The 15,572-nt window shown below is 36.0% G+C and overlaps 1 protein-coding gene across 3 annotated transcripts in view; it reads right to left on the bottom strand.

The window, feature by feature from the left end:
* Positions 1–2,323: 2,323 nt before the first annotated feature.
* The window catches only part of clu (clustered mitochondria protein homolog), a 147,645-nt gene continuing 134,396 nt past the window's right edge, over positions 2,324–15,572 (bottom strand). For all 3 annotated transcript variants that reach the window (XM_083125653.1, XM_083125654.1, XM_083125655.1), the window contains exons 20-24: positions 13,366–13,638; positions 11,000–11,125; positions 9,360–9,575; positions 4,476–4,684; positions 2,324–3,377 (exon numbers count right to left, since the gene is read on the bottom strand). In XM_083125653.1, coding sequence (XP_082981779.1) covers positions 3,230–3,377; positions 4,476–4,684; positions 9,360–9,575; positions 11,000–11,125; positions 13,366–13,638 — 972 coding nt within the window. In that variant the 3' untranslated portion in view covers positions 2,324–3,229. The remainder of the gene's footprint in view (positions 3,378–4,475; positions 4,685–9,359; positions 9,576–10,999; positions 11,126–13,365; positions 13,639–15,572) is intronic.

The following is a 15,572-nucleotide window of genomic DNA, read 5'->3' as shown; positions in this document are numbered from 1 at the left end:
ATTCAATACAGTACTGATTTGTTTTCGCAAGGGGAAAAACCTAAAAATTTGTTTTGAAGTTTCTTATGCTTTCAAATCTCACTACTTCTGTCTTATATATTATATATGAAAAACTGCTTATGTGCCTCTGTAAATCTGAAGATATTTACAACTTACAGAAACTTTTTATATTACGTTTGCTTTTGATACACTGGGAATAGTTGTATGTATTGAAATAGGTTCAAAATATGTCAGCAGTATCTTATCGATCTGCACATTTTCTACTTCACCACATCAATATTTTATTGCATTTTTAATAATAAAAAAAAAGCATCAAGTGTCATCTCAAAATTAATTCAGTGGCATCTATTGCTGTGATGAACAATGATTCAGTCATGATTCATTTACCACACTCAACAGACTGCAGCCATACATACTTAATAGAAAATATATATGTATGGATATTCCAGAAATAATAATTATGAACATGATAAAATTTTAGATTAACAATATACTTTTCATATTTTTATGCACTGGAATCCACAACAAATGTACACGTATACCACTGCACCTTTAAAAACAAAATGAAAAATAGTTCAATTCTCAACAAAGATAAAGATTTACATAACCATTGTTACAATTATCTTGGGACTTAATCTTGTGTTGCTTACATTCAATACAAACTTCTGGTTTGGCTCAGTTGCAAGTTTGTGCAGCATAGAAACATTTCAAAGGCCACGTCTTTCATTAAATTACGGACATTTTATCCATTCAAATGTTGTATGAACTTATCATGGTCAGAAAGCTAATAAAAATGGTGCCAATCTATTAACCTATCACCGCAACTTGCTTTAATGTATTTTGTTGCAGGTGTTGCATGGGGCAAAATAGAGCAAGATTTTCACTACTTCAAATTTACCAAAACCGGAAAAATCATGAAATATGATAAAAGCAACAATTACTGGTATATCGATTATCTCTTAAATATATACAATAGATTTCATTGCTTTGTTTACTGGGAATCATACACCTCCAATATTGGTATCTTTCATAAATTTCATTAACATGAAACTTACCAACTTATACAAGTGCAAATATTTTCTTCAGTCTTAAATTTATTGCAATTGCAGAAATGAACTCTCAAATATTTCACTATTTCAATTGGAAGGAAATTGTAGTGTTATACATTCATTACATATAATTTTCACAGACACAGGATCATAAAAATTGATAAACTAGATTTTGTTCACTGAATATCACTGGTTACTTTTCCATGCAATGAATCAACAAATACCTTTAAGAGAAGTATACCATAGTAAACAATAAATGCTGAAATATATATTGATTTTTACTTCATCCCATCACTTATTATCAACCTAATCTTTCCAACACAGTTAACTTTAATATGACAATCTGCTGTACCAAATTCCAAGCATTGACTCATTTGCCCCGTGCCTACCTCAGGCATCAATAACGTCTTTCTTATTGCAGTAAATTGTGTGATAATGCCTAAGTATTTAACATCAATAACTATGCCATACAAATTTGTTCTAAAATTTTGTTACAAAGCAACCCAAGCACCATGATTGCAGGGGGAATATTCAAAATTATTTTCATACAATGTAAACTTCATTCCATACACTGAAAAGCAATTTACTGACTAAATACTTTTACCCCTTTCCAGCATTGAACATTACAGAACTACACTTAAAGGGTTTAAGTCACAAAATCCTGCTGGAATGTACTGTTTAATAACTAAGCATTATTTTCACTAACTACAAAAATACTACTCTGGGGGAAAACTTAGAAACCTGCAATACTTACAAACTATTAGTACTACAAAACTACTCTAGAAATTTCATGGCCATGAAATTATATATATATAAAAAGAAAACAAGATTTTTTTTCTTAATCTATCTTAACTATAACACACAGCTCTGTACAGAATGCTTACAGATTTGTGATAACAAAATTACACAATCTTCGATCCTTCCTCAAATTTTATTATGCTCTACTTGTGCAACAGCAGGAGCATGCCGGACTTGCCTTTTATAGCGTACAGATTCTTTGCTCTAAACCCTAGCACCACTGAAGCTTATTGGAGTCTATGCCTTCAGAAAAACAATACTTTCCAACACACATGTACACTGTTACGTATGTGTATTGCTGAGATCTGTTTTAATTCAGTCTACGTCTACGCAACACTGCAAGAACCAAATTCTTTTTCGCTAGTAACAAATGCATTATTAATCAATGTGTGTTCAATTAACAGGCTGAGAGAAAGAATGCACACACAAAAAATTAGGCCAACAACTACCACAGATTTGAATCCAAAGAACAAATATCTAAATAAAAAAAACTGTATATTTTATCTGAAAAAGACAACAACTATGATTAATATAACAGGAACCTTATATTTCCATAACACTATACCTAAACTTCGTAACTCTTAATTTAAATGTTAATTCCTAACAACACTCAAAGCATGCCCCTGTGGACAACTTCTAACACTCATTTTGCTTGCAACGCTGCAACTTCAAACTTCAATTCATGGAAGCAAAATGAAAATTACACAACCTTCTTTACCCTAGCCCACCACTCCAAAAAATTAACTAGTTCACTTCTAGAAGCCTTCTATAACAAGAACAACAATAACAAAAACGCTTATATTAAACTAGTTTCTCTCTCCCCATCTCTGTTAATTGCTGCCGATTCTGCTTGATGATATGGACTTGTTACAAAAAAATTTACGATGACACCTTTCTCGTCGAAACTTCCACTGCATACTTATGATTTAATCCTTGATTCTTCTCTTCACTGCATTCAAAACATTATGAACGAGCGATTCTTAATGCATGATGATGATGAGACATATGTTTATAACACTACTGTACATCTGAAATGAACACAGACACTAACACACCCCCCACGAAAAAAGGTAGCAGCAAATCTATAGGCTTTTTTTGTAGGATGATATATCACAAAAGTTAAGCGTTGATTGTGGAGAAAAGTTAACCCACAAGTCTGGTGTAGTGTTGCTGCAAATTGGATAAGCATAAATTGTAAATACATAGAATGGTTCTGAAACTTCTCTTTCCCTTTTATTATTATTATTTCGCTGTTGTCTTCTATGTTGTTTAACTACTGGATGTATTTTTTGAATGGTGTATTGTACTGCTTCAAGCTAATAATTTTTTCTTTTATAGTTTTGGACCCTGCATTGAAATTTGCTTGAGAACTTTGTACAAGCTCAACTGGATGCCTCTTGGAGCTTCCCGGCTTCTTTTACGTCAGCAGAGAATTCACCTTCGTCTTTCCCAACTTCTTCTAGTGTGAGAGGGGAAGACTCCTTCTGTCGCTTTTCAATCTCTGCCTTGAAGTTCTCAATGTCTTGTTGGCTGAAAATGATAAAAAGGTGAAATTTTTATGCTCTTAAAGAGACCGACTAGTACTAGAGACAAAACTCACTGATTCCTACAAATATAAATGACGATTTTGATTTAATTTTGAATTTAAAATTTTGGGTGCGTCAGCACTAAGGCTATTTTGCACCCGTCACATTATACGGGGTCCAGCCCCTTATCGTTACACATAACTCTAACGTTGCGTAACTAAAATCATAAAATATTAAAATCTTCTGACTTTCGTTAAAAGCTGAGGCTGTAAAGGAGCACTCAGTACAAATAAGAACAAAACACAGGACAACACAAACAAAATTATACTGGCTATGGGGCCAGTCGCCAGAGCCTCGTTAGTCTGCAGTCCAGGGTGTACTATGTGGAAGTGAGGTTGACTATTGGGTGCACTATGTGGAAGGAGCACCCCTTACACCCCTATAAATGACGATTTGAGTTGTTCACAATACTATTTATTAAGGATCAGGCAGATTAATCAGTACAGTTATCTTCACATAAAACCAGTACATATCAAATGTACCATTTATTACAAGCATACCAGTGTTATGTATCTTTAAATAGCCTCCCTGAAACTTAGTGCAAAATTCTACCATTTGCTACTGTTTGCAATGTGAATGCCCTAGTTTTGTAAAGTAGAGTGTAAAAATGCAGATTATTTTCCAAAAATAAAGCCCATTAGTCACCTGTTTACAAATATCAAGGAGCTTATTGAACCATTCAAGAATTCTTCACGCAACATTTGCAAATTTTCCCAGTCTTGTCCCTGCATGACTCTGGGGGGTTAACCAGTCTCAAATAAATGGGTACCCATGGAGGGACTCAAACCTAGAATCTTCGGTGGTGAGATCAAAAGTCTACTTAGCACATTAGCTACCAAGTCAACTGTATCTTCAAGTAATACAAAACAATGACACTTTTAAGATTCTTCTTGACTTTATCTTTAAGCATAATTTCCTATATTTTGGGAGCAGAAGGATTCACATGATATAGATGTCAAGCCAGGATGCCTAAGAAAATGCAAAATTAATCTCTCTCTCTCTCTATATATATATGAAAAAAAAATAATCGTGCATGGCTCACCTGATCTGCACAAAAAGTATTCCATTGATAACGTTCAGCATATCAAGAACACTACCCATTGATGGAGGTTGAATCTGGATTGGAGGGAACATGGCCCCCACCTTCCCTGTGTAGATCTCGTTCATTTTCTTCTGAAGCACAACCGCTTGTTGAGTCAAATGGCGAAGGCATTCAGAGGACTCTTTTGTCTTCTCATGATCCTCACCAAGCTGAAGAAAAAATATAAATGATGACAGCCAATGCAATAGACTCTGACTTACAACAATCACAGAATTTCAATATCCTCAAATCTAACAAAATGCACTTAAAGCATTGCTTTCACCTTGAAGCAACATTGCTCAGAATGGATAGATTACATAAGTGATTGGTTTCCACTTACTTTTATTAACAAATAAGCATGTACCACAATAATAATAAGAGTAAGCAGAAACTATAAATATTTGACAAATGAAGTTTTCTTGGGTTATTGATGACGTGATTGACTTCAACCCCTGAAGATGAGTGACGTTTGCTCTCGAAAGCTCAGAAGCCTATCCAAAAATTACCTGTTTGATATCCTGAGGAAACCTCATCAATCACAAACAAATAAATTGTATTTATTAAATATAATAACAAAAATATAAACATTTTTTTAACCCACGAACCGCCACAAAAGCTTCCAGAAATATTTGGGGGAAAAAAATCTGCATTTGTGGTTTTCTTTTATATTGAGTTTCTACCTCTTTAGCAGTGGCGTGGCGTGGATTTTTAAAAGTGTTACCGGTTATCAGTAGGACATTTAAGGAAGACTTGGGCGCCTCCCCACCTCATGCCCCCCCCCCCCCCCAATGTCTTCCAAGTAGTTCATATAATATTAATCTGGTACGTATGCAATTCAATACTAGATTTTGGTAAAGTTATTAATCAGGAAAACAAATGTTGACATAAGGACTAAAGTGAAATTGCAAACATTGGTTGTTGACACAATAATACGTAATTTGATACTTACAGAAACATCGAAGGCTACTTATAGAGGAGATCAATCCGACTTTGAAAATAGTTATATGATGCTGGGATCCCGGGTTCGAAACCTAGCTTGGGCATGGGCGTTTGTGATGTCTATTCATCAATTTAATCATATCATCACTCATCCCCATCTTCGCAAATTAGCCAAAAGTGGCACAAGCGAAGCAAAATCAATCAAATCAAATCAAAAAAGTTCTATGATGCTGTCATAAAGAGAATTTGAATTTTTGGGTGCGTCATGTTATCCACACCTGAATTCCACACTTTTTTTTTCACCCCAAAATTGAGTACATGGCCAACAAAAGAGTTTCGACAACTGCACACATCCACATAACCACGGATAGTCGTTATACCACGAAACATTGAAATGTCGGTCATATCCAGCAGACGACTTGGTTTTTAAATCGTTCAAAATAGGATTTGACCTCCCTTTCGCCACAATTTCGATTTTTTCTGCAAAATAACGAACCGAAAGATTGCTTCAAAATATCTTCTATCGCACGATTACACACACTGTCCACATAGGATGAACCCGCCACCTCGGAACTCGGAGCAAGGTCCATTCCGCTTGTTAATTAATTGACAATGCCCGAAAACAACATAAAGACGAAAGACACCAGTCACAAAACTCCCACTGCACAGTCCCTCCCACAAACCGTTGTTTACTTTTGTAACACGTGAAGCACCCTCCTTGCCCCCTCCCCTCTCAGCATAGGCCCTTCCCCAATATTTCCTTCGGAACCTGCAAGAAGTCCAGTTCTACTAATGTTGCCATCTTAGTTCTTTTGAAACCAGATTTGCCCAAATCGTTTCAAATAAGACGTATGTAGAGTGGATGTAGTCTTCATCTGTTTCCTAACTACTCCCACTCCCATGTTTCGCTAAATCCACTGAAATCTCATTTCTGACACCACTACTATTTCGTATATTTTACGTCCTTTGCTAACTTTAAGGCTTTCGCTTTACAGGATAATCGTGACGATGAGGATGCATGGTGAATTATTGAAATAAAATTATTATTCCTTTGTGTATGTAATTATTAATTTTTATAATTATGTAAGTAAAATAATAACAACGAACATTGAAATAAACATTTCTTGCTGAGGATTCGAACCTGCGACACCTGACACTTCAGAGCGTGCTAAGATAACAATCGGGAAATTATGCTTGTAAGTATTGTTTTCACCCAAAAACAGTTCTACCACCTCAAAAACATTGCTTCAATCTGAAATTATTGCATTCCTGCGACAACATATGTTAATTTCAATCAGTATCATCAACAATTATCACAAATTCCTGTAACCGAAATAATATTATATGTGTGAAATATAGAATTTTAGGTTGACATTTTTAGAAGGACAGCGGACCCCTTGACCATACCCATCCCTCTCCTCTCCTTTTCGCCCATGATGTCGAAAAAGGACAAAGAGGATTTTCATAATCGCTGATATTTAGTGTAAATACAAAGTATCACTTGGTAGTTTGCTTTTGCCCCAGTGTGATTTGATTGTTTAAAATTTTGATTTGGCGATTTAAGTCCACTTCATGAACAGTAATGCTAATCGGTACAGTTTAAAGTTGTATCCGAACCACTTGTGCATCCACCGGGTATCGAACCCGGAATCCCTTGATTATAAGGCGGCGACGCTACCACTGCGCCATCGTTCCCCAGTGTGACTGGACGCCTTCAGAGTAAGTGACTTAGGCGACTTAGCTCTTTTCTGTCAATTGAATATGGCAACACTGGTATGTTTCCGGTAAGTATCACCGGCAACTGCGCCGGCTAAACAGTCATGCCATTAACCCGCCTCCTCCTCCCGCCGAAACAGTCTTTGCTGCGAAGGAAAGTCTTCCTTGGGTGGGCTCAGGGCCCTTTCCTCATGTTGCCTGTGGAGGGTACCGGATCAGTCCTCCTCTTCACTTTTGCCGGTGTCAGAAAAAATGTCAGTCTGCAATGTTTTACTTTACGACAATATTACCAGTTTATGTACAATGTATGTATAATATTTTAATAAGAGTTCTTCAATTCTTTATATTTTGGTGTTACCTGCGGTAACAGCGGCTACATGCACGCCACGCCTCTGCTCTTTAGGCTAAGTATAATGATGATTAGATGAAGCTGATGAGATTCTCACATAGGGACATTCATGCCCAGCCAGGACTCAAACCTAGAACTTTTGGTGGAGAGATTGTGAATTGACAACTCAAATGCTCCGCCACAGACGTAACTTTTATCGGTGTTGTAGATTCATGTCAAAAGTTAGTTGAAGTTTATTTAGGATAAAAATAGGATAAATCCACTTTATGCTCAGATCTGCCCACCGGGACTGGACCTTTAGTTTTAAGATGGATCCAAGCCATTGGAGATTGAACACAGGGCTCCCTGATGACAAGATGATTACCACTATGACATCACAGAGGTGCTTGCAGAATCATATGCAATCTTTTCAGACATTAATAGATTGCACCCTCTGTTGAGAATTGGATTATTGCAGATGATCTCGTAAAATTCCTTAATAATGCAATCAGGTTCATAATGCAATCAGGTTTATCACGTATTTTTAAATACATTTCCAGATCTTGCAGTAATGCAGAAATATTTTAACTTACCATAAGTTTATTTAAAATGTACAAGGGTCATTGGAAAGTAACTTCCATTTGGGTATAAAAGAAACTCTAGGACATTGTGAGAGTTTCTATTATATACAACTGAAAGAGACAACTCTAAGCTATTTTTCTACATAAGCACAGTTTCTAATGAGACACTTATCATATCGGCGAACAAGGTTTACAATACCCATGTCAAAGAAATCTGCCGCCTGTGCATTCAACCATGCAGTAACACTGTCCTTTAGCTCATTGTTGAAGCTCTGTGCCCCTAGCCACTTCTTCATTTGTGGAAAGAGGTGGTAATCACTAGGGGCCAAATCTGGGCTGTAAGGAGGGTGGTCAAACAATTCCCACTGAAAATTTTGGAGAAGTTCCTTGGTTCAAGCAGCAGTATGTGGGCGAGCGTCATGGACGTCCGCAGGATTTTTTCCAGGCATGGCAAGGATGGTATTTTTTTCCGGGGAGGGAGGGGGGTGAAGCCACATTTTCCCCAATAATACTGTTGTTCCCTCAAAAAACATTGCTTAAATTTGAATTTATCGTGTTCGTTCATTAATTAACACATATTATTGTGGCTGAAATGAAATTGTGTGTGTCAAATATATAATTTTTAGTTGACTTTCATTTTCCAGGGCAATTTCAAAGTTTTACAATACACTTGGGCATTGATTGTTGTGTCTTGTTCCAGGAACTCCACCAACAGTATCCCTTTTCTGTTCCAAAACAGCCATGAGTTTTTTCGTGGCTGAATGAATGCACAGGCGGCAGATTTCTTTCACATGGGTATTGTAAACCTTGTTCGCCGATATGATAAGTGTCTCAACAGAAACGGTGCTTATGTAGAAAGATATTGTCTCTTTCAGTTGTATAATAAAAACTCTCACAATGTCCTGGGGTTTCTTTTATACCCGAACGGAAGTTACTTTCTGAATGACCCTCGTACTTTAGAGTAGAAAAATGAAAGCAGTGGTACCTACTCTATACATTATTAATAGTACACATATTTGCTGTAGGTGAACAGTGTTATCAAATATGTGAAAGATTCAAATTAAACACATTTACTGTATCGAAGACTTTTCCAGGTATTAAAATATTTTTTATGAAATTTCTGGACTTTTTTATTACTTTTTCAGCCATCGATAGCTTTGACTTTTCAGGCCAGGACGATGTGAAGCATAACATTGGAGCCCACAGAATCTCTCTCAATATCCACTTTTTATTTTCATACTCTACATCTCCAACACACTAAATTAAAATCTAAAAAAATACCTGTTGTTTGTATATAGCATATGTCTCTTTTTCGTTCTGCAAGGCAGAGCGAAAATCTCCCATGCAACTCTGTGTCCGAGCCACCAGATGATAGCTCACGGCTACTTTAAGGGACTTCGAGCCGTAGTACTTGATGTTCAGAGCCAGAGCTTTCTCCAGGAATCGCAAGGACAGCTCGTACTCTCCAACCGCATGCAGAATTAAACTGATGTTGCTCTGAAAATAAATTGTTCAAAACTGTAACTACACTATCCAGCTTTTCACTCGCACACATATAAAATGTAAGAGACAAGAAATCATACTCGTCACTATTCCAGAATTCACACAAACCACAGTGGCTACTTGAAGATCTAGATAAAATTCAGTACAATTTCATGTTTTTAAGATGAAATTTCTGAAAATTCAGGGCTAATAACAATTCATATAAAATGTAATTGTATTAATATTTTACATTTAATACTTATGAATAGTTCCTTGTACATTTGACAACATAGGTGAATAATTTAGGGACAACAACAAATTGCACTATTAAATATCGTGAGATGCTTTAATCTCAACTCTAAGGATCTGCGAATCATTAGATAAAACTGATGGAAAAAAACCTAAAAGGAAAGGTTCAGCCTGGGCACAAACCCAAAACAGGCTAATTGGGACTGGACCTACAGTTCAAAGTGGGACCTGAACCACTATGTGCCTCCACCGGCTATCGAACCCGGGACCCCTTGATTACAAGGCGATGACGTCAACCACACAATGGAGTGAGTGATTCAGATATTACTTGTAATTCTATTTTAAAGTTCGCCTCCATTTACCTGCCACCAACTTTTACTTTTTCTTGATGAAGATTTTAGTTCCTCCGGTCAAAACTAAGTATTCTCTATTTTCTACCTGCGACATAAAATGCTTCTTGTGTGACAAATACCGACGTAACAGCTCCCATGTGACTGCACGCCCACCAGAAACCTACCACTTTGCTCGGTGATACAAAAATGGTCTGATAGAAGGTAAAATAATATTGGCAACAATCGTTTACCGATGGTTTCATGTAGCTGTTGAGTTATTCCATGTATAACACACACCCTAGGTTTTTGCATGATAAAATTTTAGGAAACATGCATGTCATACACAATTCAAACATGGTACATTTTATTTTTTAAGCATGAGTGTTCAAATTCACAAAAAAAGGCCACAATTTGCATTTTATTCCAAATTCACATTATTTTGCAATTTTGAATTCATGAAAAATGTATTTAAAACATGTCACTGTACATACATAAACACTATTTTGCAACAATTAACATTTTTTGGTGTTATCATATTTGCAAATATCAAGGTGCAGATGCGGATAGCCTTGCCAATTCTTACTGTTAACAATGCTTGGAAATTGTTACATAAGTTCTTCAATACGTGGATAATATTAATATGCAACTGCAATTACAAGCATGCATTTATCAGAGTTTTGTTTTACAATATAAACAATTATATCGAAATATAAATTGCTACCAACACTGGTGCACAACAAGTTAGAGAAAATTGCATTCTAATTTGAGATGTCTAAAAACAAGCAAATTTAGAGCAAATTTTCGCTATTGTACAGTACTGACATTAACCGCATTCACACATTCATGTATGCTACTCACGTCTAAGAGTGCTATTTCTGGATGATTCTCCCCACACACAAGTAATGCAAGGTACCGGGCTCTGTACAGGAGTTTCAATGCAGTACTCACTTGGCTATTGGCAAAGCAATATAGTGCCAGATGGGTCTGTAAACAAAATAAAACAAAGAAATAAAATAATTACTCATTTTCTTCAACAGGTAATGGAAAATAACACACTCTCAAGCTCAAGAATAAAAATTGTAATACTAAAAAAAATAATTAAAAATTAGTCAAGATTCATATCAGTGATTGGAAGTACAAGTCATATGTTAATGAAGGTACAGGTAACAGTTGGTTCTTATCAGTAACTGCAACTCAGCTTTTTTAATACATATTTTCATTGCCATCAATACTATTGATGTCACTCATGTTATTATAACAGCCAACTTTACGGAATCAATGACATCAAAGAACTGCACCTGTTCATGTTGAGACAATGGGACAAATACGAGGGTCACTACAAAAGTTTCGAGATACATAATAATTAAGAAAGATAAATTCATTTTCATTACTGTATTTTCTCAAAATACTTGTCATGACATTTTATGCACTTTTGCATTTTTGTAAACCATTTTTGAAAAGTTTTTCCACTCAGCATGAACATCATCTTCAGGGCTGCAGAATTTTCTTCCGCAAATGCCATTTTTACTGCAGGGAACAAGGAAGAATCACATGGGGTCAATTCAGGATTGTAAGGTGGATGAGTCGTAAGTTTAAACTCTGTGGACTCCGGAAACTGAATGGTGATGTTGACTGTATGGGCGAATGAATTGCTATGGTGCAAGAAGATCCCTTGCAGTCCTGTCCTTGATCACCTTTCTTCAAGTTTTTGGAAAACTTTTGGTAGTCAAACTGGTGTGTACCACTAAGCAGGAGCTGTCTTTTGATCCTCCAAAGGAACAGACGTGGCACGACTACTTTTGGAGAAGAAAGTTGCCACCATTTTCTTTCAGACACTTCAGGGCCGCTTCACTTTTGTTGTTGGAATGTCATCGGGGAAGATCCACACCGTCAACTGAATCTCATTCTCTGGATCAAACGAATAAATCCAGTAACGATGTTGGAAACGCATCTACAGTTACCTCTGTCGAATCTGGCATTTCTTTGCACCATTCCACACGAACATGCTTTTCCTCATTTGTCAATGTGTGAGGCACCCATCGAGATGCAACCTTCCTGATTCGTAAATATTCGTGCTGGATCTTGTACAATGCTGGGGATCCAATCTGTAATGGCACCTTAATGTCCTTAAATATCACTTGATTGTTTTGGCAAACCACTTCTTTCACAGCGGCAATGTCTTTCACAGTCACTGTGGTTGCTGGATGCCCACTCCTCTCCATGTCTCTCAATGAGTTTCGACCTCTTTTAAATTCTCAAAAGATCCGAAAAATTGTTGCATGGGACGGAGTAAGGTCACCGAAAGCCTACTGCAACCGTTTAACTGGGACTTGTTTAACACACTCTTAAAATCATAGTAAATCATAGCTGGAGGAAACTAATGCCACACTGAGATAAAGAAACAAACCCCTCCAAGCAAGACCGACAAGATGAGCATGTTGAAACTTGTATGGGTGAATCAGCAAAGATGTTGTTGCTGAACCATATTTCTTGGAAACAAAACATGGAACCATAGCACAGCCTGTCTCAACTTTTGTGGTGTTCCTCGTAAGAGAATGCTGCCTGGCAAGGGCCGAAGAGAGGAGCAGGGTTTGCATTTTCTTGTACCACAGTATAGTAAATGTAACTCTCACTTTTTGCAATGAGACTGTAACTCACTCACTTTCTTAAACAAGTTAACTAACTCTGTTACATTTCTCATGTAATGAGTCTGCATGCTTTAAGGAACAAAACTAAGAAGAAGAAAAAATAGAAAGAAAGAGATATATTATATATATATAAAATGATAATCTTCATATATAATCCATTTCCGTTATTTTGTAAACTACATTATTTAATCTCAAGCATGCTATGAACTATGCTTTCATATTTAAACATATGATATTTATTACAGTTGAAAGTAAATTAATATTAACTTTAATTTGTCATTAGTCAAAGGACAATCTGCCTGCAATTTATGCACGCAATATGTTCTAGAATAAATTAACTGCAGAAGCAACATACAGTTGGTTTTTAAAGTAACTGTAATTGGGCAATTTTTTGAGCAAAGTACAGTAGTTCATGTTACTTTTAAACTTCATGAACAAGAAAAACCATATTCAATGCAAAAATGTCATGCTTCTCCAAAATTACAAAAACTTCATGGAGCATACGAATAAAAAGAACATGTATTGAAGAGGTTCAATGAAGAAACTACCCCTAAAAATACTAGATGACCCACTCACATATTCTGTTATGGTGTACGGATGATCAATTCCATTGACTCTCTCCGACATGAGCACAGCCTTCTGCTGGTAGGCCATTGCTTCCGCATGCTCACCCATTATGTAGTTAAGCCTCGCCAACATGCGTAAGCACTGAGCTATCTCTGGGTGCATTGCACCGTAGACGTTATTGAGCAAATTTAAAGCTTCGCTGATCAGTTCGTAGCCTTCCTTGAGGAAACCCTGCTGGATCTTGGTCTGGCCTGTGGTGTAGAAGTTGTACGCATCGGATGCCTGGAAAATTAATCCAACATTATTGCAATGGCAAGAAATAGTTACAATAACATTTCACTTCAACAATACACAAATAGACTCCAGTAAATAGTCTAGCAGGGCGTTAACTCATTTTACAAAACCAAATTCCTGACCTTTTTCCGGTCTTTCATGCACTTTTAAAAAATGTTTGAAATCACACGATGTAGCCTACTATGTAATAAATAAGTGTTATGTCATCAACTTTACATTTTAACCAAATTGTATTAAACATTATTAAAACTAAATTATAGGGATGGACCGATATGAAATTTTGGCCGATACCGATAAAGTACCGATATAAAATTTACCAATACCAATAACCGATATTCTACTGATCCAATATAAAATTAGAAATAGTCCTTGGAAGAACCTGAAAGGATCATTGACCTTAATAAATGTGTGTTTCAAGGTGACTGCAGTACAAAAGAAATTGCATATTTAGACATTTACTTTTTTAGAAAGTAGGGCATGGAGATTATCCATAAAAATTACAACAAAATGGCAGAATTTTGCACTAAATGATCAGATATTTATCGATATATCAGATCAGAAAAATAACCGCTAAACCAATATGCCTATATCAGTCATTACCGATTAATCGGTCCCATCCCTACTAAATTATGAACAATCAAATGCAAGAAATGTTCCTCAAAAGAGATACCAGTTGGGAGGAAAAATTGAAATGGGAGTAATAATGTTGTAGTACGGAATGGGCCGCCACCACCACTACCAATTTATAATCTTATTACTGAAATAACACCAACTTCTTTCCCATATTTCAGCTGTTTTGGGGTCAAAATGAGTCTTGATAAACGCTAATTTTACATGTTATGCATAGACACACATATTTATGGTGAATAAAACAACAAGATTTCGATACAAAAACTGGACTCACTTTGGGATTAAAAGTAGTAGGTAAATGGCATTTTGGTTCAAATGGTGAATAAAACCCTAAATTTGATTTAAAAACTACATTTATTACACAAAATTAACTTCCCCTTCTAATAGCACATTTATGTAGTTGTCAGAGAAGAAAAAAAGCAAAATGGTCCCCTGAGCTTTTCACTACGCCATGAAGACGTATAGGGGGCATGGACTTGTCCGCCTAGCTTTTATCTATACATGTTCATTGAGCATTGTTGCAGCTGAGATACAAAACAACTTTTTTCTCTTTTAAATCATAAGTGCCCTCATATTTTACTTTACTTTCAAGAATTCATGTTTATTTTCAAGGCATTCACTCTGAAAGACACGTGTGTTTGGAATGCTGTGCTTTTCTCCATGCTGCATGGGAATAACAATTCAAATTATTATTATTATTATTATTATTATTATTATTATTATTATTGCCGCAGATCTTGGACTGAAAAATTGGCCATTTTTAATTTTCTTCACAGCATTTTTCATAACATTTCAAAAGATCAAGGGTTTAAACCCCGTAAACTCCCCTCCACCCACCCCTTGCGTATGCCACTGCATCGGGTACTAGGAAGAGTCCTCTATTGAAAATTTATATTTTTGCTGAAATAGGATACTACACTTCAAAACCATACCAGATGTTATGATCACACTAAATATCAGACAATATACGGCCAATGTGTAAAAAATATTGTGTAGTCAATGGTGATGTCTTTCTAATGTTTTCAGTGGAACCCCAATTTTACGTTACCCGGTATTACATTTTCCCGCATTATACATTCAATCTTCATGGTCCCAACATAGCAAAATGTTCATTATAAAACATTCCTCGATTTTACATCTAAGTTTTTTGAGCTTGGTCCCCTGAAAAACATAAAATTGAGATTCCACTATGATAACAAATTTCCAATATTGTTATTCGTAATCACAAATATTTAGACATGGTACTCTCAGCAACAAACCACTATGTGCATTAATAATAATAATAATGAATA

Source organism: Lepisma saccharinum, chromosome 7, assembly GCF_977018435.1.
Source record: "Lepisma saccharinum chromosome 7, izLepSacc3.1, whole genome shotgun sequence".
NCBI classification, from domain to species: domain Eukaryota; kingdom Metazoa; phylum Arthropoda; class Insecta; order Zygentoma; family Lepismatidae; genus Lepisma; species Lepisma saccharinum.
This window is presented reverse-complemented; position numbering and strand designations above follow the sequence as displayed.